Here is a 27,444-nt window from a genome sequence, read left to right as displayed (position 1 = left end):
GGAAGAGTGGGAGGGGGAGTGGAAGGGAAGAAGGAGGGAGGAAAGAGAGTGGGAGGAAGGGTGGATGGAGCAGATCGATAACTCTAGTGATTATGAAGACTGGGAAGGAAGGAAGGAAAGAAAGAAAAAAATGGAAGGAAGAGAGAAAGGAAGGATAGATGGAAGGAAGGAGGGAAAGAAGAAACGAAGGAAGAGAGAAAGGAAGGAAGGAAAGAAAGAGTGGAAGGAATGATAGATGGAAGGAAGGAAAGAAAGATGAAGGAAAGAAGGAAAGCAGAGAGGAAGTAGGGGTGGAAGAAATATACAAAGGAAAATAGGAAGGAATGAAGGAAAGATGGAAGGAAGAGAGAATGGAAGGAAGGGAAGAAAGAATGGAAGGAAGAAAGGAAGGAAGGATATATGGAAGGAAGGAGGGAAAGAAGAAACGAAGGAAGGAAAGCAGAGAGGAAGAGAGGAATGGAAAAAAGTAAAAAGGATATTAGGAAGGAAGAAAGGAAGGAAAGAATGGAAGAAAGGAAGGATAAATGGAAGGAAGGAGGGAGAGAGAGAGAGAGAGAGAGAGAGAGAGAGAGAGAGAGAGAGAGAGAGAGAGAGCATCCGTACAGGTGGGTCTACAATCACCAGGTAACTCCAGGTAACCTTTAATAACCATACGCTCCACTAATAACCTGTCACCTGGCCCTTACCTGGACACGAACACACACACACACACACACACACACACACACACACACACACACACACACACACATATACACACACACACATATTGACACATACACTACTGCCTCCCAATTTCCCTCCCTCCCTACCTCATGTTCTCCTTTCTCTCTCTCTCTCTCTCTCTCTCTCTCTCTCTCTCTCTCTCTCTCTCTCTCTCTCTCTCTCTCTCTCTCTCTCTCTCACTGCCTAACCTCCTCATTAAATCAACCTCTCCCTCTCCTCCAGGTCAGGTCAGGTCAGGTCAGGTTAGGTTAGGCCAGGTTAGGTTTGGTTAGGTTAGGCTATGTTATGTCAGGTCAGGTTGGGTGAGGCTCGGTTAGGTCTAGTTAGGTTAGGTCAGGTCAGGTTAACTCAGGATAGGTCAGGTTAGGTTAGGCTATGTTATGTCAGGTCAGGCTAGGTCAGGTTAGGTTTGGTTAAGTTAGGGTGTGTTATGTCAGGTCAGGTTGGGTATGGTTCGGTTAGGTCTAATTAGGTTAGCTCGGGTTAGGTTAGCTCAGGTTAGGTCAGGTTAGGTTAGGTTAGGCTATGTTATGTCAGATCAGGTTAGGCTAGGTCTGGTTAGGTTAGGTTAGGATGGGATATATTTAATTGAAGTTACCTAAATTTGAGTGGAAATGGGAATGGGAGTATTTTCCAGAACGCCCGGTGGTTAATTTTGAAGACACAGCCCAGCGTCTTCATTCAGTTCAAACACACCCGTAGAGATACTGCAAACATGCCCACTCTTTCTTTCCTCTTTCCTCCTTTAACATACTTCTCTATTATTCCTCACTCCCTCTCTCACTGATTCAATTATTCACTCACCCCCTTCACGAACCAGTTATCTCTCCACCTCCCCTCCACTAACCTACGCACTAACTTCCTCTACTCACTTACTCTCTCCCCACTCACTCACACACGCAGTCATTTTTCCTCTCTCATTACTAACTTACTTAACTCCTAACTCACTCATTCATGCACTTATATCCTCACTCCTTCCTCAACTCATTCTGTCCACATTTTTTCTCCGCTTTGGACCACTAACTACAGCACTAACCTCCTCTACTCACTTTCTCACCACTCACTCACTCATGCAGTCATTCTTCCTCTCTCATTACAAACTTTCCTCCTAACTCACTCACTCATGCACTTATTTCCTCACTCCTTCCTCACCTCATTCTATCCCCTTCTTTCTCCACTAACTTATTCCTCTACGCAGTCACTCACTCCTCTGCTGATTCACGCTACCTCTTACTTCCTCACTAACTCATTTTCTCTATCTCTCTCTCTTACTCCTCTACTTTATCATACCTATTCACACACACTCTTTCGTTTCCTCACTATCCTATTCTCTTCTCCCCTCCAGTTACCCATTCTCCTATTTACTCATTCTCTATTCAATCACTCACATACGTCCTCATTCCCGCCCACAGCACCCACAGGCGAGGAGAGGTGGGCGTGCAGTCAAGATCTGATGGTCAGCCTCCACGGCCCGCCCACCATCGTCACCTCGCCCGCCTTCCCCGCCCGCTACCCGCCCTCACAGTCCTGCGTCACCACCCTCACCGCCCCGCCCTCCTCCCACCTCCTGGTCGAGTTCGATGCCTTTGACCTGGAGCCCCACAAAACGTAAGTGTGAACCGGTCGCCCGTTTTCTTTTGTTTGTTTTCAGGGAGTTAGTTTGGTATTCTGTCCTGTTGTTGGCGTTGGAAGGTGTTGTTTTCGTTTTCTTTTCGCTATCTATTATTTTTGGGGGTTGCTATTTTAGATTTTGATTTCGAGTTTATTTTCTTTCTGTTCTTCTTTCCAATGTTTCCCAAAAGACGCACCGGTAAGTTTCTTTTCTTTTCTTTTTTCTTTTTTTTCTGGTAATTTGTTTTGTTGTCGGCGTTGGAAGGTGTTGTTTTTCTCGTTTTTTTTTTCTATTTCAACTTTTACTTTTCGTTTTTTTTTTTTTGTATCTGTATGTCTGTTGTTGTTTTTGAGTTGGTATTTTGTGATTGGATTTCGACTTACTTTATTTTCTGTTTTTTTTCCCTATATTTTCGACCAGACGTGTTTTTCTATGCCCTTTTTTGTTGTTTCCAGATGGTTTGTTTTGTTATTGTTTTGTTGGTGTTGAAATTTGTTGTTATTCGCTTTCCTTTCTATTTCAGGTGTCCGTCTTTTTTTTTTATATATCTGGTATGTTAGGTTTGAAGTTGCTGTTTTTACGTTATAATTCCGACTTTCTTTCTAATTCTTTTTTACCCAATATTTCCCACAAGACGTTCCGGTCACTGTTAGCCCCTGCCCATTTTCTTTGTTTTCAGGTATATAATTTGTTTGTCTGTATTCATGTCCCGTTGTTGTAGGTGAAGGATATTAGTTTTCGCTTATTTTCTCTTCCATTTCAGTTATGTCTTTTTTTTTTCTTTTTTTTTTACCTGTCATGTTCGTGTCCCCAAGATTCTGTGTCACAATTTTATCTCGACCGACTCACTCTCTCGTTCTTTTTTTTTCATACGCGACTATTTTTCTCGTTTCTAAGGTCATATTTTGCTCTCCTATTTCATCTTTCTTTCATGGACTATTTTCTTTTTTTCATTCTCAATCTATTCCCTTAGCTTTCAAGTTCACATGCTTCGTTTTAACCCGGTAGCTGCGGGGATCATGTTTCTCAAAGGCCCCTTAAGCGAGAAAAATGAGAAAAAAATCATCACTCACGCAAACCATTTCATAATATATATCAAAGCCTTTGTGATCAGTTTATGTATCATCTATTTTGTGGGGTTTGTATCATGGCAAAAATTTGACCCGTCGCTGCTACACGGTAAATCCTCAAATTTGGCCTTACCTTCTTGTTTTTTCCAATAGTGACCTTTCGTTTTCGTATCTAATTGTCCTTCTTGCATTTTATTTTTTTTAATGTTTTTTTATACCGTTTATTCTTTGTCTTGCTTTTCTTCTTTTGTTTTCTGCCATGCACCTCCTACACTCACCTGCCTTACCTGTAACGCCCTTTTTTTATTGTTTTTTATACTTTTTATTCTTTTCTTGCTTTTCTGGTTGTTATTTTTCTCTGCCATGCGCCTCCCACACTCACCTGCCTTACCTGTAACGCCTTCACGCTCACCTGCTTACCTTTAACGCCTTCACTCTCACCTTTCTCCCTCCCACTCTTTTCTTGTCTCCACTCCTGCCACCCACTCTGCTCCCTTCCCCCTCTTCCCCCCGCTCCCCCTCTCTTCCTCCTCTCCCTCCCTTGCTTGCCTATCTTTCACCGCCCACACCTCCTCGCTTCCCCCTCTTCTCTCTCTCCCTCTCTCTATCTCTCCCCCTCTCTCCTCAAATATCAGTCGCCACCCACTCATATGACCACCCACACATCGCCCTCGCCTCCCTTTCCTCCTCTCTCCCTCTTTCCTCCCTCCCTGACTCCACCCTTTGTTAGTATACCTCCTCTTCCACCCCCTCTCCTTCCTTCCCTGTTCTCCTTTCCCTCCTCCTCCTCCTCCTCCTCTCCTCCTCCTCCTCTCGCTATCGGTCTTCTTTTTCTCTCCCCTTCTCCTTCCTCCTCCTTTTTCCATGCTTGCTTCCTCTTCCTCCACTCCTTCCTTCCTTCCTTCCCTCCCTGCTTCCTCTTTCTCTACTCCTCCCTTCCCTCCTTCCCTCCCTCTCTCCCTCCTTTCATGCACACATTCATCAACTCTCATGCACTCAACCTCTTTTCTCCTCCTCCTCCTCCTCCTCCTCCTCCTCTATCCATCTCTCCAACAACACTCTTCCCCCTTCTCTCTCTCACTCCCTCTTTTCCTCCCCTCCTTCCTCTCGTTTCCTCCTTCTCAAGACTTTTTTTCCTCCTCCTCTATCGACACTTTTTAAAATATTTCCTCGGTGATTTTTTGGAGCTGTTTTCGTTTTGCTATTATTGTTATTATTATTATTGTTATTATTATTATTATTATTATTATTATTATTATTATTATTATTATTATTATTATTATTATTATTATTATTATTATTATTATTATTATCATTATTATTATTATTATTTTCTTAGGACCTTGAAGTTTGTCATAGTTTTTTCGTTTTTTTCTTTCTTTTGTTTTCGTTCTTTTCCATCTTGTTCTTATTCTTCTTTCCTTCGTTTTCGTTTTCTTTTTTGCTTTTTCTCGCCTTTTTTCCATTGGTTTTCTCATTTGATCGTGTTCCTCCTATTCCTCGTCCTCTCCTCCTCCTCCTCCTCCTCCTCCTCCTCTTCTTCTTCCTCCTCCCCATTTTTTTCTTAGTATTTTCTCTCGATCGATCTGCGTTCTTTTTCTTTTTCTTTTTCGATTTTTTTCCTTCGCCTCTTTTATGTACATTTCCACTCTCATGATTTTCGTTTTCTCTTGATGCGCTTTTATTTGCCTTCCGAGTTTTTCTTTCCTCCTCCTCCTCCTCCTCCTCCTCCTCCTCCTCCTCCGTCTCTCATGAATGTTCTATCTTCCCTTCCTCTCCACTGCTTTCACCAACACCCACTTCTAAAACTCTCTCTCCCACCCTCCCTAGCCTTCTCTCTCTCTCTCTCTCTCTCTAAAGGTCAAAGGTCCGTCGTGGTTCTGCTCAGAAAATATTAAACATTCTGAGGCGTCTCTCTCTCTCTCTCTCTCTCTCTCTCTCTCTCTCTCTCTCTCTCTCTCTCTCTCTCTCTCTCTCTCTCTCTCTCTCTCTCTCTCTCTCTCTCTCTCCGTTTATTAATGTATTTTACTGTTTTATTGTATTTGTAGTTTTTCTTTATTCCTTGCACTCTTTATCATTGTTTCGGTTTTTCCCTTTGTTCATAGTGGTTCTTCGGATAAAAAATTTTCTTTACTTATGAGTCGTTTTGTCTATGTTCGTATTCGGTTTTTTTTTTTTACACTTCTTCATTATTTCCTACTCCATTTTCATTTATCTTTCATTTTTAATCATATTCCTCTCACCCTTTTTTCTAACCACTGGAATCTACCATCGAAAATCACTATAGTATTGCATGATTTTTTTTCGTTTTGGCTACACTGCTCCACCGACTACAGAGTGACCTTCAAAGTTTCTCCGCCGGTAAAATATAGAACAAAGAGCCTGACAATATTTTTTTTACGGACATCACATCTGCGTCAGTTTTTATTCAATCCGCCTTTTCCGTGAGTAGCTGAGGTGACTGCTACTTCTGTGTGTGTGTGTGTGTGTGTGTGTGTGTGTGTGTGTGTGTGTGTGTGTGTGTGTGTGTGTGTGTGTCTTTCGTTTTTCATTCTTTGTTCTTTTTGTTCCTCCTGTTCTTTTCTTCTTCTTCTTCTTTAATCTCTCGCTCTCCTTGTATCCATTGGTTTTATATTCTGGTCCTTTTGTGTGTTATTTCTCTGTTCTTTTTGTTCCTTTTGTTCTTATTTATTCTTTTCTACTTCTTTAATCTCTCGCGCTCCTTTTATCCACTGTATTTCTTTTATATTTTGCTCTGTGTGTGTTTTGTTCCATACTCCTCCATACTACCTCTCTTCACCTACTCTCGCCACATTATCGTAAACTACTTTCCATTATCACTAACTGTATGTACTGAGTGTGCTTATCTCCGTGGCAATAGTCGTGGGTGTGGATTTGCGTCTAAATCTGATAATGCTGCCTCTTCAGTCCGCCCATTATGAACATCACTATAGGTCATAATCCCTTAAACTTTACATTTTTGCGGCCTTCCTGCTCAGTGGGTGTATGCGTTGTGGACCTGAGGGTTGTTCTTCTTTTTTTCTTTTTCTTTTTCTTCTTTATTATCTCTCTCTCGCCTTGTTTCCATTATTTCCATTTATTCCTGTTGCTGACAATGTTACCTGTTCAATCATTCACCTGGCGCATTATCGAAAATCACTCTGGTTCACTATCCTCATTATATTCTTTTTTTTCGTCTACCTGGTTTGTTTTGGTGTAAGAAAAACAAGTGAGTATTTCTGCCTGATGCTGACATGTTACCTGTTCAATCATTCACCTGCTGCATTATAGAAAATCACACTAGTTCACAATTATCATTATTTACTTTTATTTCCATTTTTTTTTCGCTGCCTGCTGTGTGTGTGTGTGTGGGTCGGTGGGTTGGTGGATCATGTGCCCGAAGCCGAGAATGTCCCTTTTTAGGTGTTCTCGGGAGTGCACTATGAAAACCGCGCGTGTTGATAATCCTCACGATTTAACTCCTTATCCGCCGCCGTGCCGCGTGGGTGGAGAAAGCGACTCCACCGCCCGTGTGTGGATTTGCAGCTGATCCGATAATGTTGCCGTTTTCAAGCGTTCACCTGAGTGCATTATGGATATCGTTCGGCTCCATTTCGTAATCTGCGTAATTCTGCCGTTTTCCCGCGCTATAACTGCACCGGGGGCGGCTAATGGGACTTTAAACGTGAAATCAGTTTTGTTAATTTCTTTTCTTCCTCCCACTTCGCTGATTAAGCAGAATTACTCTACCGTGACCCTTAATGAGGCTAACCTTGACATTAGCTATTGTTATATTATTCTCATCATCAGGAACAGCACCAGGAATCATTTAGGAAGGTTCTGAGGCTCTTTTATTGTTATCAGAGACGAATGTAACCAGGCAGTGAGTAACACCCCTTCAAATTATTACCAAACCCACAACAAATTCTAACCTGGTATCCACACACACACACACACACACACACACACACACACACTCATACACACTCGAACATTACTTCACCCATTGTAATGATCGAGGGCTACTACAGATTGAAGGAGAGACTAACGCAATAAAATAAAAACGCTTAACAAAACAAACATAAGCTATCAAGTCTTCCTCCCTTCCCCCGCACGCCCATGTAAGGTGAAGACACAGATTCCAGAGCAGTACCGTCCGCTGTACACGCTGGCTCAGGTACCTTCCGCCTTCCGCCTCTGAGCTTCCCGGAACCGTCCCCGACAACGAGACGAGACAATCCGTTGCGAGACTGATAAGAACCGGCGGCTTAGCGAATACTCGAACCAATTTGTATGGACCGGCGGCGGACGTGTTCCAGGAGACAGAGAGAGAGAGAGAGAGAGAGAGAGTGAGGGAGTAATAACCTCTTGATATAAATTTATGCAAGAACGAAAGGAAAAAAAAAGAGAGAGAGAGAGAGAGAGAGAGAGAGAGAGAGAGAGAGAGAGAGAGAGAGAGTAATAACCTCTTAATATAAATTTATGCAGGAACGAAATGAAAAAAAAAAAAAGGAAAGAGGAGTGAGGAAAATATATTGTGGAGAGAGAGAGAGAGAGAGAGAGAGAGAGAGAGAGAGAGAGAGAGAGAGAGAGAGAGAGAGAGACCACTACATCACTGCCTTCATCCTCATCAATTGCCTTGCTTCTAATCTCCTTTCCCTCCTCCTCCTCCTCCTCCTCCTTCCTTTCCTCGTTTTTCTTCATCCTTCATCTCTTCCTTCCCTCTTCTTCCTCCTTTTATATTTGTTCAAGGTCACTTTGCTACGCTGAAAAGAAAATATGACTCGAATCTATTAGTTTTGACCCGTTCAGTAAAAATAAAATAAAGATTAAGAAGTTATATAAAAACATAAGAGATAAAAGTATAAAAAAATGTCAAGGGAAGTGTATGAAAAAAAAACACCTCACTTGACAGGTAGAAAATCAGGTAATTATTAAAATCTTCGTACACATGTTGATATTTGCAGTCGCTTCCGCCTCTCACACCAACTATATCCAAATACCAAAAAAGGAGATGTATCGGGTTCTCATGAGTGCTTCTTTAGGTTCACGGTGCAGAAGAAGGGTCAGAATACCACCAGAATCATAAAACTAGTCCTGGAAATGCCCACAACTCCTACGAAAGCCTTGTCAAATATGTGTTTCTTAGGTTCGTGGCATAAAGGAAGGGTTAAACTACCACCACGGTCATAAAACTACCCCTGGAAATGCCCACAACTCCTACGAAAGCCTTGTCAAATATGTGTTTCTTAGGTTCGTGGTATAAAGGGAGGGTCAAACTACCACCAGGGCCATAAAACTACCCCTGGAAATCCCACAACTCCTACGAAAGCCTTGTCAAATATGTGTTTCTTAGGTTCGTGGTATAAAGGGAGGGTCAGACTACCACCACGGTCATAAAACTACCCCTGGAAGTGCCCACAACTCCTACGAAAGCCTTGTCAAATATGTGTTTCTTAGGTTCGTGGTATAAAGGGAGGGTCAGACTACCACCAGGGCCATAAAACTACCCCTGGAAATCCCACAACTCCTACGAAAGCCTTGTCAAATATGGGTTTCTTAGGTTCGTGGTATAAAGGGAGGGTCAGACTACCACCAGGGCCATAAAACTACCCCTGGAAATCCCACAACTCCTACGAAAGCCTTGTCAAATATGGGTTTCTTAGGTTCGTGGTATAAAGGGATGGTCAGACTACCACCAGGGCCATAAACTACCCTGAAATCCCACAACTCCTACGAAAGCCTTGTCAAATATGGGTTTCTTAGGTTCGTGGTATAAAGGAGGGTCAGACTACCACCAGGGCCATAAACTACCCTGAAATCCCACAACTCCTATGAAAGCCTTGTCAAATATGGGTTTCTTAGGTTCGTGGTATAAAGGGAGGGTCAGACTACCACCAGGGCCATAAAACTACCCCTGGAAATCCCACAACTCCTACGAAAGCCTTGTCAAATATGGGTTTCTTAGGTTCGTGGTATAAAGGGAGGGTCAGACTACCACCACGGTCATAAAACTACCCCTGGAAGTGCCCACAAATCCTACGAAAGCCTTGTCAAATATGTGTTTCTTAGGTTCGTGGTATAAAGGGAGGGTCAGACTACCACCAGGGCCATAAAACTACCCCTGGAAATCCCACAACTCCTACGAAAACCTTGTCAGATATGTGTTTCTTAGGTTCATGGTACAAAGGAAGGGTCAGAATACCACCAGGGTCATAAAACTACCCCTGGAAATGCCCACAACTCCTAGGAAAGCCTTGTCAAATATGTACTTGAGCGCCGAAATGTTAAAGAAGGACCATGATTTTACCTTCTCCACACTTACCTACACACGTACTAATATTTGGAGAACCATTAAGAGGATTATAATGGAAGTCTTTTTTTTTAATGTTCTAATGCGCTTTCCCTAATGAACATGACAAGAGGTAAGATGTTTTGCCGCGGGAAGGAAAGACCAATTAGTAGAAGTTATATCCCTTGCCTGTTGTACTTTCCTCATAGTAACAACAGCAAACTTGGAGTCAAACACAGACGGACAGACAAACATAAAAGAAGGGAAACCATCCAGCAAAAAGAAATAGCAACAGAATCAGTGAAATAGAAGCAGAGGGAAACAAAAAAACATATAAAAAACAGACAAACACACATATATACACAGACAGACAGACAAACATAAAAGAAGGGAAAGCATCCAGCAAAAAGAAATAGCAACAGAATCAGTGAAATAGAAGCAGAGGGAAACAAAGAAACATATAAAAAACAGACAAACACACATACTTATATACACAGACAGACAGACAGACAAACAGACAGACGGACTAAGTAGTTTAATAGATAGTTCTCTTGGTGGTTAATTTGTCATGATTAGTCCAGAACAAAGCCAAAGGTGAAAGGAAAATTAACTCTTGTTCTAACTTATATGAAAATTAAGGCTGAAACAAATTATTGACGCGCGTAACTTGATGACTTATTAAGAAAACACAAAACTGAATGAGAGAGAAAGTAACTCCCTAATAAATATTTAAATTAAGCTTAAAACAAATTATTGACGTTTTTAACTTGACTAATTAAAGAAAAAGATAGGACCAGAAAAAGAAATTTGGTACTTATACGAACCAACCCAGAATAGATTATCAAAAACAAAACTGAATGAGAGAACAAGTAACTCTTTCTAACAAATGTTTAGATTAAGCTTAAAACAATTTATTCACGCGTATAACTTGATGACTAACTAACAACAAAGCTTAGTTAGTAAAGGATGAAATTTGGTATGTATGTATCGACCCCGAATAGAAAAAAAACACTGAATGAGAATGAAAAGAGTAACTAAATCCCTTTCCAGCAAATACCAAAATTAATACCAACTTGATTCTTAGATAAAAAAAAAAAATGGGTACGTTTATCGACCCAGTAACTATGGATCCGCCGGGAAACATGATACGATGAGCTGCAAACTTTTTAATTAATATAGAAGCATCGATTTTAATGGCGAGGAGGGCGATGAAGGGAGGTCGCCCATATCAGACGCTCCCGCCTCTCACTTTATCCATCTCCAAAGGCTGAAAAGAAGGTGAATCGGCTGCTAATGAGGGTTCCTACAGGTTCATGGTACAGAGGAAGGGTCAGACTACCAAAAGGGTCATAAAACTGGGAGACTGATAGCTTATATATGTTTTCATGGTATAGAGGAAGGGTCAGACTACCAAAAGGGTCATAGAATTAGGAGGACTTGATAGCTTATGTTTGTTTTGATAAGCGTTTTTATTTCATTCCCTTAGAAACTCCTCCTTCAATTTGTAGTAGTCCTCTGGAAATGGAAATGGAAAGCAAAGGAAAATAAGCAAAAATGACCATAACAAACACACCAAATCCCACTAACTTCACAGCCTCTCCAAAACCTTAACTCACTTTAACTAGCAATACAGCAAAGATAAACCAAACAAGTACAATAGAAAGCAAAAGGGAAACGAAGCAAATACAACCGTAACAAACACACACATAAAACTTAAACACCAAATCCTCCCAACTATACAACCTCTCCACGACCTTAACTCATACTAGCAATACAGCAAAGACAAACCAAACAAGTGCAATAGAAAGCAAAAGGAAAAAAATAAAACACCAAATCCTTCCAACTATACAACCTCTCCACGACCTTAACTCAACCTAACAATACAGCAAAGAACCGAACACGTGCAATGGAGAGCAAAGGAAAACGAAGCTAAAACAACCTTAACAAACACACACATAAAACTTAAACACCAAATCCTCCCAACTATACAACCTCTCCACGACCTTAACTCATACTAGCAATACAGCAAAGACAAACTAAAAAGCAAATACAACCTTAACAAACACAACACAAACTTAAACACCAAATCCTCCCAACTATACAACCTCTCCACGACCTTAACTCATACTAGCAATACAGCAAAGACAAACCAAACAAGTGCAATAGAAAGCAAAAGGGAAACGAAGCAAAAACAACCTTAACAAACACAACACAAACTTAAACACCAAATCCTCCCAACTATACAACCTCTGCACGACCTTAACTCATACTAGCAATACACAGAACCGAACACGTGCAATGGAGAGCAAAGGAAAACGAAGCTAAAACAACCTTAACAAACACACACAGAAAACTTAAACACCAAATCCCACCAACTTCACAGCCTCTCCAGAACCTTAACTCATCCTAATAATATAGCAAAGACACACCAAACACGTATACAATGAAAAGCAAAGGAAAGCGAAGCAAAAACAACCGTAACAAACACACACAGAAAACTTAAACACCAAATCCTCCCAACTGTACAACCTCTCCACAACCTTAACTCATCCTCACACACACCAAAGCGGCGAGAGTCGGGGAAGCCACAGCGGGAAATGCACTTTATTAACTCAGACATGCCTTTAAAAATGCCGACGTAACATTAACTCTCCGCATGAGGCTGCTCCTGATGGCCAGTTCGCGGAATACGCTGTGCAGTTTTTGCCTCCTCGCCTCATAAGGGATGTTGCGGAATGAGGGAGCGTGTAAAGCGCTGGGCCGGCGAGGCAAGCTGAACATGACCCCAAATCTGACCCCGTGCTCTCTAACGTATCGACGCCCCTGTATACGCCCGTTGGAAAAGCCTCTCGTAGAAGTTGTTGGGATTTCTATGCACTGTTTTGTGATGCTGACGCTAGCTTCAAATGGCTTCTGGATCTTGAAATGGAAAACAACACCCATAGAGACCTGGTTAATCTTCTCTATGGCCTTAGTAAATACTCTTACTTGGAGCTCTGTACGTTTAAGAATATAGTCCCTGATCCTCCGCCAGGCACTCCAGCTGACGATGCAAAGCGGTGTAGTCCTCACTGAGCTGACTACTAATTCTTCTTTTTTCACGTATTTTTCTCTCCCTTCCTTCCATGTCTCCTTCACGTTTTGACCTCCTTCTTATTTTCTCATTGTTTCTCTTTCTTTCCCTTCCCTCTAGTTCTCTTTCTCTCTCGCTTCCCCACTTCATCACTTCTTCCTTCCTACTAATTCTTTTTTTTTTCACGTATTTTTCTCTCCCTTCCTTCCATGTCTCCTTCACGAATTGACCTCCTTCTTTTTTTCTCATTGTTTCTCTTTCTTTCCCTTTCCTCTAGTTCTCTATCTCTCTCGCTTCCCCACTTCATCACTTCTTCCTTCCTACTAATTCTTTTTTTTTTTCCACGTATTTTTCTCTCCCTTCCTTCCATGTCTCCTTCACGAATTGACCTCCTTCTTATTTTCTCATTGTTTCTCTTTCTTTCCCTTTCCTCTAGTTCTCTTTCTCTCTCGCTTCCCCACTTCATCACTTCTTCCTTCCTACTAATTCTTTTTTTTCCCACGCATTTTTCTCTCCCTTCCTTGCATGTCTCCACGTATTGACCTCCTGACTACGACGTGTTGGTGTATTAGGCGAATCTCTGCCCGTGTCGCTGTGGGGGATCTGTGCTCCTCGAATCGTGTATTGGAATAGTGACCTCGAAGCTGGACTAGTGCGTTTGGTAATGGAATGGATGTGTGCTGGGAGCGTAACTTGGAATGGTGCCCGAGTTGAACTGGTGACCTGGATTTGTGTTTGTGTTGATATCGGCTGCTTTGTTGGGATTAGTTCCTCTATTGGAGTGGTGATTTGGAGTAGTGTCTGTAATGGAATAGTACTTATTTTGTCGGAATGGTGTCTGTGTTTTGGGGGAAGAGAAGGGGAAGGTAAAGACAGGGAAGGGAAGGAGAGGGAAGAGAATTAAAGGAAAGGAAAAGAAAAGAAAGGAAAGGCGAGGGAAAAGAAAGGAAAAAAAAAGGAAATGAAATGAAAAGAAAGAACAGGAAAGGGAAGAGAAGGGAAGGAAAGGGAGAGGAGAGGAGAGTAAAAGAAAGGGAAGGGAAGGGAAGGAAAGGAAAGAAAATGGAAGGGAAGGAAAGGAAGAGGAAGCATTAGAATTGTGACTTAGATAAATTGACATCTGTATCGGAGAATGAAAATTATAAAAAAAAAGTTAGAAGACCAAAAACGACAGCAACCACAACCACAGCAATAAAAAAGGAAAAGAAAGGAATATGTAAAGGAAAAACAGTGCCAGGAAGATTATTAGGTAGCCGAGTGGGAGAGGCGCCTGTGTTTAAATCTGTGTGTGGGAGACTCGTGAAGCTCAGAGGATTAAATTAAAAAAAGAACTTCATACGATTACGACTGCATTAACCTGAGTTCCTCTCTCTCTCTCTCTCTCTCTCTCTCTCTCTCTCTCTCTCTCTCTCTCTCTCTCTCTGTATCTATCTATCTATCTACTTATCTCAATTATTTCTCCATTTCTTTCTTTATCTCTTTTTTTATCTCTCATTTACTTCTCTGTTTCTTTATCTGTTTCTTTTTCTCATTTATTCTCTCTCTCTCTCTCTCTCTCTCTCTCTCTCTCTCTCTCTCTCTCTCTCTCTCTCGCTAATGATGATTAATGATGACGGTGATGATGACGCCGCCAAAATAATGACTAATAAAAAAAATGAGTCCAGGTGAGAATAGTGGTCCTCTCTTACACCTGTCGCCGAAACCAGGTAATTACTTTTTATTTCTTACCTGCGTTCCTATTTTTTTCACGTATTTTTTTTCTCCCTTCCTTCCATGTCTCCACGTTTTGATTTCCTTCCTTCTTTCTTTCTCATTGTTTCCCTCTCTTTCCCTTTCCTCTAGCTCTCTTTCTCTCCCTCTTCCCTGCTTCATCAATTCTTCCCTTCTACTAATTCTTCTTTTTTCTACGCATTTTTCTCTCCCTTCCTTCTATGCCTAAACGTGTTGGTCTTATTAGTTCTTTCTTTTCTCATTCTTTCCCTTTCTTTCCCTTTCCTTTAGCTCTCTCTCTCTCTCTCTCTCTCTCACACTTCATCACTTCTTCGCTTTTACTAATTCTTCTTTTTTTTCACGTATTTTTTCCCCCTTCCTTCGTCTCTTCCTTCTTTCTTTCTCATTGTTTCCCTCTCCTTCCCTTTCCTCTTTCCTCTCCCTCTTCCCCATTCCTTCACGCCTTTCCTCTCACTTCATTCCCTTTCAATCTTTCGTACCTTTCCCTTTCTTCCCTCTCTCTCTCCTTTCCTCCACTCCCTCCCATGACTTTCTCTTTCTCTCATATTTTCTCTATTATTCATTCTATTCGTTTCTGCCTCTCTGTCTCCTTGCCTTAATTTATTTCCTCTCTCCCTCCATTCTTTTATTTTTTCCTTCTTTATTTTCCTTTCCTTTCCTTTTCCCTTCTCTTCCGTGTTTGCGTGCTTCTTTTTGCTGCTTCTTCTCCTCCTCCTCCTCCTCCTCCTCCTCCTCCTCCTCCTCCTCCTCCTCTCCTCTTCCACATGCTCCTCATTTCTAAAAGTCAATAACGCTGCTGATTTTTAAGGACATCAAGAGAAGATTCGACTAATAATAATATAAAAAAAAATACCACAATAGTTAAATAAAAAAAAAACATGAAACAGCCGCCCTTCACCTTCATCATCATCATCGTCATCATCATCATCATCATTCATGTATCGGATGTTGAAAGTATGACGATATTTTTTTTTTTTAAAGTGACAGACGAATCGCTAACTCTGGTATATACGAGTTTGTTTTATTATGTTCCCGAATTAGTTAGTGGGCGGAGAGAGAGAGAGAGAGAGAGAGAGAGAGAGAGAGAGAGAGAGAGAGAGAGAGAGAGAGAGAGAGAGAGAGAGAGAGAGAGAGAGAGAGAGAGAGAGAGAGAGAGAGAGAGAGAGAGAGAGAGAGAGAGAGAGAGAGAGAGAGAGAGAGAGAGAGAGAGAGAGAGAGAGAGAGAGAGAGAGAGAAACACACACACACACACGCGCACACACACACACACACACACACACACACACACGCGAGAAGGAAAGTTGATCGTCAGCGAATTCCAGTTTTTTTTGTTGTTGTTGTTTTACTATGAGCAACAAAATTTTAATAAAGAAAACTACAACAAATCTCACACTAATACTAGGAAAGAGTCCGCGAGAGAGAGCAAGATAAAAATAAAATAATGATAAACTGCAATTCTTTATTTTTAATCTATTTTAATTTGTATGATTTCTAGAATACAACCCAGAGCTGTTTTTCTTTACATACATTAGACAGTGAGGGAGGAGAAAGGAAACATGGAAACATGGAAATGCAGGCAACAGAAAGCCTATTGGCTCATTACGAGGTCGCCCGCTTGGGTGATTTAATCTGCTCGACCGCCACTTGGGGCTTGGGGAGCAGATGAAAGCACCTCGATATTGAGGAGCAGATGGAAGCCCCTCGTTATTCAGTTTACTCCCGACGCAGCGAAATGACGGTCGATTCTATATTTGAAGGAGTTGATGGTATTCGCATTTACTACTTCTGAGGGAAGATTGTTCCAGTGACGGATGACGCGGTTTGAAAAGAAACTCCTTCCAATGTCTGTGTTACATCGACTCGACTGAATGGGTAAACCGTTATTTCTAGTTCTTGAGTTGGTTTGCAGTTCAAAGAATTTGGAGTAATCGACGTTATTGAACTTTTTTAGATACTTGAAGACTTGAATCATATCCCCTCGTAGGCGTCTTTTCTCCAATGTAAAGAGATTGAGTCGCTTGAGTCGTTCCTCGTACGGTTGAGCCCTTAAGGTTGGAATCATCTTTGTGGCGCGTCGTTGAATCCTTTCCAGTAAAGCAATGTCCTTTCTGTAATTGGGAGACCAGAACTGCACTGCATACTCGAGGTGCGGTCTTACCATGGAATTATACAAGGATAGCATCACGTCTGGTGTTTTACACTCGAAGTTCCTCGCTATGAACCCGAGCATAATGTTGGCCTTGTTGTATGCTTTTTACAGTGATTCGCGTGTTTCAGGTCACTGCTGATAGTGACTCCAAGATCCTTTTCCTCCTGCATCGCTTGCAGAGGTCTCCCATTCATGATGTATGTGTGGTTACTATTTTGGGACCCAATGTGCATGACTTTGCATTTGTCAACATTAAAAGACATTTGCCATTTTTCCGACCATTCGATAATGTGATTGAGGTCTTTCTGAATGATTTCGCAGTCGGTCTTCGTGAGGGCATCTCCACCCACCTTGGTGTCATCTGCAAATTTCGATATTGTGGATTTCAGTCCTGATTCTAGGTCATTGATATATATGATAAAGAGGATGGGTCCCAGCACTGACCCTTGAGGCACTCCACTAGTGACTGGTAGCCAATCGGAAGGCTGTCCGTTGAGTAGTACTCGTTGTTTTCTGTCGGTGAGCCAATCTCTTATCCACGCGATCAGATTGGCTCCGATGCCCGCCGAGTGCAGTTTCTTAAGGAGTCGCTCGTGCGGTACCTTGTCGAAGGCTTTCTGAAAGTCCAGGTATATAACATCACTGGGGATGTGGGCATCCCAGTTCTTATATATACCTTGGAAGAAGTCTAATAAATTCGTTAGGCAGGAGCGCTTGTTTCTGAAGCCATGCTGGGTGTCGGAGATTACATTATTGTTTTCTAGAAACTTAACAAGTTTATCTCTAATAATCTTTTCGAGTATTTTTCCTGCCACTGATGTCAAACTTATGGGCCTGTAGTTTAATGCAACGCTTTTGTCTCTTTTTTGAAAATCGGTGTTACGTTCGCCATCTTCCAGTCTTCCGGGACCTTGTTTAGTTGAACTGACCGGTTGAATATGGTAGTGAGTGGTTGAAGTATTTGTTGTTTAAGCTCTTTTAATAACCGCGGGGACAAACTGTCGGGTCCCGTTGACTTGTTCGTGTCGAGTTTGTCCAAGTACTTTTTTACTTCTTGGTCGCATATTGAGTCAATTTCCAGCGGCGTGATCTCACTCGGCGGGGCAGGGCTCTCGGGAATGGTTTCGATGTCCTCGACTGTGAATACGGATGCGAAGTTACTGTTGAGGATTCTGGCCATCTGTTTACTGTCCTGAGTTACAGATCCAGTCTCGTCTGTCAGGGGACCAATATTGATTTTACTTTCTTTTTCGATCTTATGTACGTGAAGAATTTCTTGGAGTTAGTTTTGATTTCGCGCGCTATTTGCTTTTCATAGTTGCGTTTGCTACTCGAATAAGGCTGCGACAAGCTCTGAGGCTGTTGTGGTACTGTGTGCTGGCTTCGGCCGTAGCATTCTCTTTCATCAAATTATAATTCTTCTTTTTTAGGTTTACTGCCCTTTTTATTTCTCTGGTCATCCACGGTGGATCTACGGCCCCATTTACTCGCCTGGATTTCGTAGGCACTGTAGCCTTCTCTACTTGCAACAGCTTATCTTTGAAGACGTTCCACGCGTTGTCGATTGTATTGTCGGTGATGCCAAGTTGGTCCAAGGTCGTAGGGGGCAGCAGTGCCCGGGCTAAGTGGAACTTTCCTTTTGTAATCTGGTATCACTGATGGATTATCTACGAGTTTGTGACATATGTTGATATTAAAACGGATTAAGTGGTGATCGCACCCATTAAGTTTCTCACCAACTGTACAGTCGCGAATGAGGTCGGGGTCGCTTACTAATACCAGATCCAGCAGATTGTTTTCTCTTGTTGGTTGAGTTACAACTTGAGTGAGGAACGAATCCTCCACCATTTCTAAAAGCCTGTTACCCTCTTGATCTCCAGTCATCAGTCCCCAGTCAATGTTAGGGCAATTAAAGTCCCCAATTATAATTGCTTCCTTGCTTTGTGTTAGAGAGTGAATCTCTTCGTAGAGGGCAGTGTCATCGGCTGCCTGTTGTTTCGGAGGCCTGTATACGGTTGCAAGTGTTAGTTTCTTGTTATTTGCGGTTATTTCCACATAGACAGAATCGTATTTCTCTGCGTCCTGTTTGTCTATTTTTATGGCAGGGAGTGTACTTTTTACGTAGCAAACTACTCCTCCTCCTTTCTTGTGCTTTCGACTTTTGTGGAAGCTTTCGTACCCAGGGAATGACATTTCGGATTCTAGATGGGTAGAGTTGGCCCAAGTCTCTGTGATGGCTACCACATCTGGTTTCTCTGTTGCAATATACGCCCTAATTTCGTCCTTTTTGGGTATTAAACTACGTGCATTTGTGTACATGATAGAAATGTGGCCGTGACGAGTTGTACCAGTTCGCTTGTCGGAGGCGTGGTTAGTTACACATGTCGGAGGCGTGGTTAGTTACACAGGAGGAAAGAATGTGAGGGAAGAGACACCAGTATGAACTAGGGGAGAAGAGAGAGAGTGAGGTTTTTATTAATATTTTGAAACCGAGGCCACCTGACTAATGCTACTACGTGACGTACTCGGATATATATTTTTTTTCTTTCTTAATTCATTCCCTCGAGATCGCAGCGTGGAAACATTTTTGATCTCGGAAAAACATAAATAGAAAAGAAAAAAATCAGGTCAGGACGCAGAGAAATCATGCATCGCTGTGACATTTCTCTCGTTTTCATTACACACACTCTTGACATTCCCCGCCGGCACATTAAGATTCTGTTGTCCGTCTGCATGGATGAAACACTTGCCTGGATAATTAACGAGTCAAAAACCGCTGAATGCAGATGAGAATGGGAAGAAAATACAAACCATGCTGTTCACCCGAGGAAGAGAGTGATAAAGGGAGTGAGAGAGAGAGAGAGAGAGAGAGAGAGAGAGAGAGAGAGAGAGAGAGAGAGAGAGAGAGAGAGAGAGAGAGAGAGAGAGAGAGAGAGAGAGAGAGAGAGAGAGAGAGAGAGAGAGAGAGAGAGAGAGAGAGAGAGAGAGAGAGAGAGAGAGAGAGAGAAGAGAAGAGTAGCGAAGAGAGGTCAAAGTGGGAGAGAGAGAGAAGAGAGAGAGAGAGAGAGAGAGAGAGAGAGAGAGAGAGAGAGAGAGAGAGAGAGAGAGAGAGAGAGAGAGAGAGAGAGTAATATTTTTCTATAATGCAAGCAGAAACCACAGAAGCGTTCGAAGAGTGTAGACCTCAGCTATGTTCGGTTTGCCAAAAAATAAAAATAAAAATAAATAAAACAAGAGAAAAAACCATTGGGTGCTTCGGATCCGCTCTGAATTATAATGAATTTTCTTGAGCATCCCGTTCCTTGAAAATTGAACCTCTCGTGGCTTAGAGCTGGACTTAACACCTCCGATCACACATATCATCACAAATTATAATGAGTTTTCTTGGCCATCCCGTTCCTTGAAAACTGAACCTCTCGTGGCCCAGAGCAGGACTTGACACCTTCGATCACATTTATCATCATCACTAACATCATTATCACAATCTCCGGAATTAGTGAAAGCTTTGTTCTCTTGCTTCACGTTGTATTGCTGTTATTTCATCCTGGTTCCATGGGATTTAATGCGATTTCAAAGGTCACGTGTATTCTCTTTGTTTGATCAGCACTTTCATTGACATTTGAATTTAGTTGTCAGAGTGAAGTAATATTGAGAATCACTACACCACTATTTTGATTTTTTTTCTCTGTTTTAAATGTGGGATTATTAAGATTTTACAAACAATATTTTTCTTCTTCCCTGCTCTAAACGTGTTCATCTACAAACACAATACTTTTTCTTCTCTTCTCAAAACCTAAAATTACTAATAAACTCAATATTTTTCTTCTTCTTTTCCTTCTCTAAACGTGAAATTATCAAGACCGACAAACAATTTTTTTTCTTCCTTTCTCTAAACGTGTTCATCTACAAACACAATACTTTTTCTTCTCTTCTCAAAACCTGAAATTACTAATAAACTCAATATTTTTCTTCTTCTTTTCCTTCTCTAAACGTGAAATTATCAAGACCGACAAACAATTTTTTTTCTTCCTTTCTCTAAACGTGTACATCTACAAACATAATATTTTTTTTTCTCCTCTCAAAACCTAAAATTATTGATCTATATTCTATAAGCACAATATTCTTTTCTTCTTCTCAAAACCTGAAATCACTGACCTATAAACTCGATATTTTCCTTCTCTTCTCAAAACATAAAAGTATTGATCTATATTCTATAAGCACAATATTCTTTTCTTCTTCTCAAAACCTGGAATTACTGACCTATAAACTCGATACTTTCCTCCTCTTCTCAAAACATAAAAGTATTGATCTATATTCTATAAGCACAATATTCTTTTCTTCTTCTCAAAACCTGGAATTACTGACCTATAAGTGCAAAATTTTTCTTCTTCCCTTCTCTAGACGTGAAATTATGAAGATCGACAAACTCAGTATTCATGTTTTTTCGAATTTAATTTCCCTCCGTGACATTTTCCGTTTTCATTACCCGCGTTGAGATGCCGGGCGGGCGGGGGGGGCAGGCTGAGGCGGCGTCAATACTGTCTTGGCCTGTGCGTAAGTTTGTCTGTTTTATTACCTGGGGGCAAACACGGGTCAAGGTCTGCGAAGGTAAAAAAAAAATAATAGTCGCAATAAAAAGTTCCCTTTGGAGGAGTCAGGAAAAAAATGTCAAGCGAAGGAAAGGATGATGATGATGATGAGGATGAGGATGAGGAGGAGGAAGAGGAGGAGGAGGTTGATAGTAACAATGAGAATGATAAGTAGCAATAACCACGATAGCAATGATTTTAAAACGTTCAATAATTGCTTTATCTATCTATTTATCTATCCATTCTCTCTCTCTCTCTCTCTCTCTCTCTCTCTCTCTCTCTCTCTCTCTCTCTCTCTCTCTCACAACACCCTTTGCTCCCTCCTCCCTCGGGGCACCACAAATGTGTATCCTCGTGGAATTAGAAACCGTTCACCGTGAAAAGGCGGAGCTGGTTTTCTTTATGCTCACCGAATCATTTCCCGTTTTCTCTCTCCATTGGCGGAAGGGTAAAAAATAGCGCAATCCCGAACGTCGATGGGCTGTGCCGCGTCTCGTAAGATATGCAACGAATAAAAGGAGAGAAAGAAAGAATGGCAGACACAAACGCAAAGGCATGTTCGTAGAAGATGGGTTTTGCTGCGCCTCTGAAAGTATGTAGAAGAGTAAACAAACAAACAAACGTAAATGTAAACAAAGAAAGGATCGTGTTTATATCCCTAATTATACACGTAGCTGCGCAGATTTTTACGATCACGCAATAATTTTTGTTAATCTACGTAATTCTACACCCTTACCTGCCCACTTGACTGACCTCCCCGCGGTCCAATGATAGACTGCAACTTAATTTGTCAATGAACACACACGGAGTTCTGCGCTGAGGCAACACCCAGGTTTAACATTTTATGCTCAAACTATAATTTATCCTTATATACCCCCACTTCCGCTTTTCCAATCTACAGCTGTGATTATGACTGCCTGAAGGTGACGAAAAGCAAATATGTAAGAAGTTGGGCACCGAGGCAATACCCAAAACTAATATTTCTACCCCACACTTTTGTCCCATCCAATTACCCACTGACTTACCTTTTTATACCAACACATCTATTTTCCAGTCCACAGGTGTAAATACTGCTAATTGAAGGTAAAGCAATGCAAATAGATACAAAGTTGGGCACCGAGGCAATACCCAAAACTAATATATATACCCCACACTTTTGTCCCATCCAATTACCCACTGACTTACCTTTTTATACCAACACATCTATTTTCCAGTCCACAGGTGTAAATACTGCTAATTGAAGGTAAAGCAATGCAAATAGATACAAAGTTGGGCACCGAGGCAATACCCAAAACTAATATATATAACCCACACTTTTGTCCCATCCAATTACCCACTGACTTACCTTTTTATACCAACACTTCTATTTTCCCAATCCACAGGTGTAAATACGGCTGATTGAAGGTAAAGCAAAGCAAATAAATACAAAGTTGACCACCGAGGCAATACCCAAAACGAATATCTATACCCCTCACTTTTGCCCCGTCGAACTAACCAAAGTGACTTACCTTAATATACCAACACTTTTACTTTCTCAATCCGCAGGTGTGATTACGACTGGCTGACGGTGGAGGAGAAGCAGAAGGACGAGGAGGCGAAGGGCAAGGAGGGAGGAAAGCAGAGTGAGGAGACAGGCCGAGGCAGGGGCGGAGGAGGATCGGTGAGGCGGTGCGGGGACTGGTCTGGCCGGCTCAAGCTGCTTCGGTTTGAGAGTCGTGGAAACAGAGTCGTCTTAACCTTTTCCAGCGACTACGCCCACGGTTACTCAGGCTTCAGGGCGCGCGTGACGGCCCTTCCCGGTAAGTCTTTGGGCTGGGAGTGGGATAGAAGAAGCAGGGGAGGATAGGAAGACAGGAAAGGAGAGGAAAAGAAGTAGGAGGTAAGAGATAGATATGGAGGGATAGGAAGGGAAGGGCAGGGAGAGTGAAGAACGAAAGGAAAGGGAGGGAAAGGGTATATGGAAGGATAGGAGCAGGGGAGGATAGAAAGGAAAGGAGAGGAAAAGAAGTGGGAGGTAAGAGATAGATATGGAGGGATAGGAAGGGCAGGCCAGGGAGAGTGAAGAACAAAAGGAAAGGGAGGGAAAGGGTATATGGAAGGATAGGAGGAGTATGCTAGGGAGGGTAAAGAGCAGGAGGAGGAGAGTGAGGTAGAGGATACATGGAAGGATAAAAAGGGCAGGCTAGGGAGAGTAAGGAGCAAAAGGAAGAGGAGGAGGTAAAAGACATGGAAAGAGAGGAAAGGCCGTTCAAAGAGAAGGAGATTGGAGAATTCTTGGAAGGATTGGAGGTCAGGGACGATGAGAAACGAAAAGACATAAGAGGGTGAGAAGGAGGGTATGGTGAGGAACATGAAGGGAAAACAAGAGAGTAGAAGAAATAAAAGGGGGCAGGAATAGGAGAAGGACATAGGGGTGTAGGAAGGACAGAGAGCAAAGAACAAAAGGAGAAGGTACACACTATTCACATTAACATCAAAACTAAACCACGCCCACATCACCCTAGCAACCACCAATAAAAAACAACCTTTCCTAGCATCAACCAATCACAGTGCAGCCCGAGACAAAGAGGAGGCGTGGCTAGCTTGTGAACTGGCCAATGATACGCTCGATATGGAGAAGAGGGAGGAGCCTATTCGCCAAGTTAACGTGAATAGTGTAAGGGTCTGGCAGGACGATTTGGGAGGATGATAAACGACTGAAAAATAAATAGTACAAAGAAGAAAGGAACTTGGTGAGGGTGTGAAAGGCGCAGGCTGGAAGAAGGGAAGTAGAAGACGAGTTGGTTAAGACTTAAAAGGAGTGTTGAACTGAGATGCTAAGCGGCTTTCAAGACACCAGCATTACCTTGAAGACTACCACGTGTAAGAGTAGGTTTGGCAGAGTGGAAATAGGAGACTGGGGGAAGGTGGGAAGGGAGTGAAGTGCATGGGCTGGAAGGGAAAAGTAAACGTAGAAGACGGGCTGCTTAAGAGGAATATAGACGCAGAAATAAGCGGCTTTAGACAAGAACATAAGAAGGTGGGATTGACATTGAGGGAAGGTTAGGGAAAGGCGAAGGTGCTAATGGTGGCTACTCACTCATACTTACTATAGACGACGGAATTCATCAACGGTATTGTTAAGAAAATAAAAGTTAGAGGAAGATGAAATGGGAAAGATTGAACAAAGGAGTTTAACCAAAGTAAGGAGGAGGAAGGTTATGGAAGGTGCTAATGGTGGTTGCTCACTCATACTTACTATAGACGACGGAAGGCATCAGCGGTATTATGAAGAAAATAAAAGTCAGAGGAAGATGAAATGGGGAGGATAGAACAAAGGAGCTTAACCAAAGTGAGGAGGAGGAAGGCTTAGGAGAGGCGAAGATGCTAATGGTGGTTGTTCACTCATACTAACAATAGACGGCATAAGACATCTACGGTATTGTGAAGAAAATAAAGTTAAAGGAAGACGACACGGGGAAGAAAGAACAAAGGAGAGTAAGGAAAGATGAGTATGTTTTTACGTTGTTCAGTAGTACTCACAGTAAAGTAGAGGAAAAGCAAAATAGTGCATCAAAGGAAAATAAATAGTTTGTTGAAGAATGATAACTATTTGAACATAGAGGGCCAAGGAAAGTATAAGGGAAAGTGGGCGTGGTTTCCCATAGTGGTCAATACTAATCTCAGGGAAACGAAAAAGGCAGAGTATCCAAGAAAGGGTGTCGGCAAAGATGGGGTAGGATACTTTAGGAGAAGGTTTCGATTCTATTACTTTGTACTCCGAGGAATATATAAAGCAATACCTCAACACACACACAAAAAAAGTCAGACAAGAAGTAATACAACATACCTCAGAAAGTGTAAAGTTTAAAGCAATTCGGAGAGGATATTGAACGAATCTTGGAGGTATTGAAGATAAGGTACAAAAAGAGACAGAAACACGCATGAACTTGAGAAAGGGGGAAAGGATAAGGAGCATAAAGGGAAAACAGACGGATAAAATAACTGAAAAAATAACAGACTCGTAAAAGGGAAAAAATCAGGCTTTTGAAAACACTGAAAAAAAAATCCTCACACAATACGAGGAAGAAGCATCACAGTAGCCGGGGATGGAGGGCATAAAAGTGTGGCCGGGAAAGGAAAAACGTCGTTGAGTTATGTGAAGTTATTTATGTGAAAGGTTCTGGTGCGGGGGAAGGAGGGGAAAAGAATGAATGGAACTAGATATTGAAAGGCGAGTTTGGCGGACATTGAGGGTCTGAAAAATGAATAATGGGATCAGAAATAGTAGCAGAAGTATAGTAATAGTAGTAGTAGGAGGAGGAGGAGTAGCAGAAGTAGTAGTAGTAGTAGTAGTAGTAAAACGAAGAAGAGGAGGTGGAGGAAGAGGAAGAATAAAAAAAGAGGAGAAGGAGGAAGAGCAAGAAGAGAAAGAGGAAGCATTAAAATATGGACAACAGTGGATAGTTAAGGGATGAAAGGTTGGGAAAAGGAAAATATGGAGTGTGGAAAGCAAGGGAAGTAAGAGAGGAAGGAGGAAGGGAAGCTAAGTGGAAGAGAAAATAGATTAGGAAAGGTCAGGGGAAGGGGGTGGAAACATCCTCTACCCTCCCCTTCCCCTTCCCATTTGTATTCCCCTTTCCGTTCCCCTCTCCCTCCCTCTTCTCCTTCCCCTTTCCCTCCCTCCTCCCCTCCCCTTCCTCTTCCCTTTCCCTTCCCTTTCCCCTTCCCCTTCCCCTATTAACCCACCGTCCGAGGAATTAGTGTTGTGATGAGGGTAATAAGTTGCTTTAACGACCGTGGGAATGACAGAGTAAAAGTTATAGTGGTAATAATAGTAGTAAAAATAATAATAATAATAATAATAATAATAATAATAATAATAATAATAATAATAATAATAATAATAATAATAATAATAATAATAATAACAGCTTTGAGATCCTAAAAATAATTCCAAAAGTCTAATTGAAGTGCTCTTTCTTACATATTTTTTCCTCGCTTCCTCCCACTCATCTACCTCCCTTTTTGTGTGAACGTGTTTATATGCGTACCTGTGTGTGTGTTTACCTGCGTGTGTGTGTGTGTACAGGTGGGGGGTGTGGGGACGGCCGCGAGATGAGGTTGGGCGACTACTGTTACCTGGTGGTCCCCTTCAACCGCGTGTCCTGGGCCACAGCAACACACATCTGCCGGGACATGGAGGTACGTTTCCCGCCCGTATATTCCCACTCTCTCTACGGGTATGTGGTCCCTGGGTGGAGACGCTCGGCTGTGGCTTCAAAACTAACCTCGGGGTGTTCTGCAAAATAGTCTCATTGTAGTTCCCGCTCAAAATTACAATCTGCTTAACCTAACCTGACCGAACCTAACCTAGCCCACCCTAACCTGACCTAACCTGACCTAGCCTAATCTAACCTCACCTAACCTAGCTTAACATACCCCAACCTAACATAACCTGACCTGACCTAGCCTAACTTAATCTAACCTGACCGAACCTAACCTAGCTTAAACCTATGCTAACCTAACCTAACGTAACCTAACCTGACCGAACCTAACCTAGCCCACCCTAACCTGACCTAACCTGACCTAGCCTAATCTAACCTCACCTAACCTACCCTAACATACCCCAACCTAACATAACCTGACCTGACCTAGCCTAACTTAACCTAACCTGACCGAACCTAACCTAGCTTAAACCTATGCTAACCTAACCTAACGTAACCTAACCTGACCTGTTCAAGAGTGGGCGCTACATACCCGTACAGAGAAGGGAGGTATGTGTCCTGGTTTTGCTGAGGTATATTCAGCCCCAAGCGTCCCTGAGAGACTGACCCAATAACCCACCAATCACAAGCGTGGATTCCCTTTAGTTTGCCAGCCTTTTAACAGTTCCACTCGCCAACAGTAATATAATAAGTTGACTCTCACTCGGGATTAGAGATTTAAATGAGTTTGTGAATAATTTAGTGGGTAGTTTTGCCTTTTTATCATCTCTCTGTGCCGGTAAGCTTGAACAAAATCGAGGGAGAAATCAGATGGAGGTGTTTTGATTAGGATGATATGTCTTTACTCGTCACAACTATTTTTACTCGCTTGGGGTTAAACTTTCAATATATCTATCTGGGTCATTAAAATCTGTCCCTTCCTCTATGTATGTGTGTGTGTGTGTGTGTGTGTGTGTGTGTGTGTGTGTTTGCCTTGTTGCTTGGCTGTCTGGTTG

The 27,444-nt window shown here is 42.0% G+C and overlaps 1 protein-coding gene across 9 annotated transcripts in view; it reads left to right on the top strand.

Annotated features, from left to right (window-relative positions):
* The window catches only part of LOC127007035 (uncharacterized), a 167,387-nt gene that overhangs the window by 50,924 nt on the left and 89,019 nt on the right, over positions 1-27,444 (top strand). For all 9 annotated transcript variants that reach the window (XM_050877538.1, XM_050877536.1, XM_050877535.1 and 6 more), the window contains exons 6-8: positions 2,139-2,334; positions 22,788-23,041; positions 26,314-26,426. In XM_050877538.1, coding sequence (XP_050733495.1) covers positions 2,139-2,334; positions 22,788-23,041; positions 26,314-26,426 — 563 coding nt within the window. The remainder of the gene's footprint in view (positions 1-2,138; positions 2,335-22,787; positions 23,042-26,313; positions 26,427-27,444) is intronic.

The sequence above is a fragment of the Eriocheir sinensis genome, chromosome 34 (assembly GCF_024679095.1).
Source record: "Eriocheir sinensis breed Jianghai 21 chromosome 34, ASM2467909v1, whole genome shotgun sequence".
Classification (NCBI taxonomy): domain Eukaryota; kingdom Metazoa; phylum Arthropoda; class Malacostraca; order Decapoda; family Varunidae; genus Eriocheir; species Eriocheir sinensis.
Note: the sequence above shows the minus strand (reverse complement) of the source record. Positions and strands in the feature narration are given on the sequence as shown.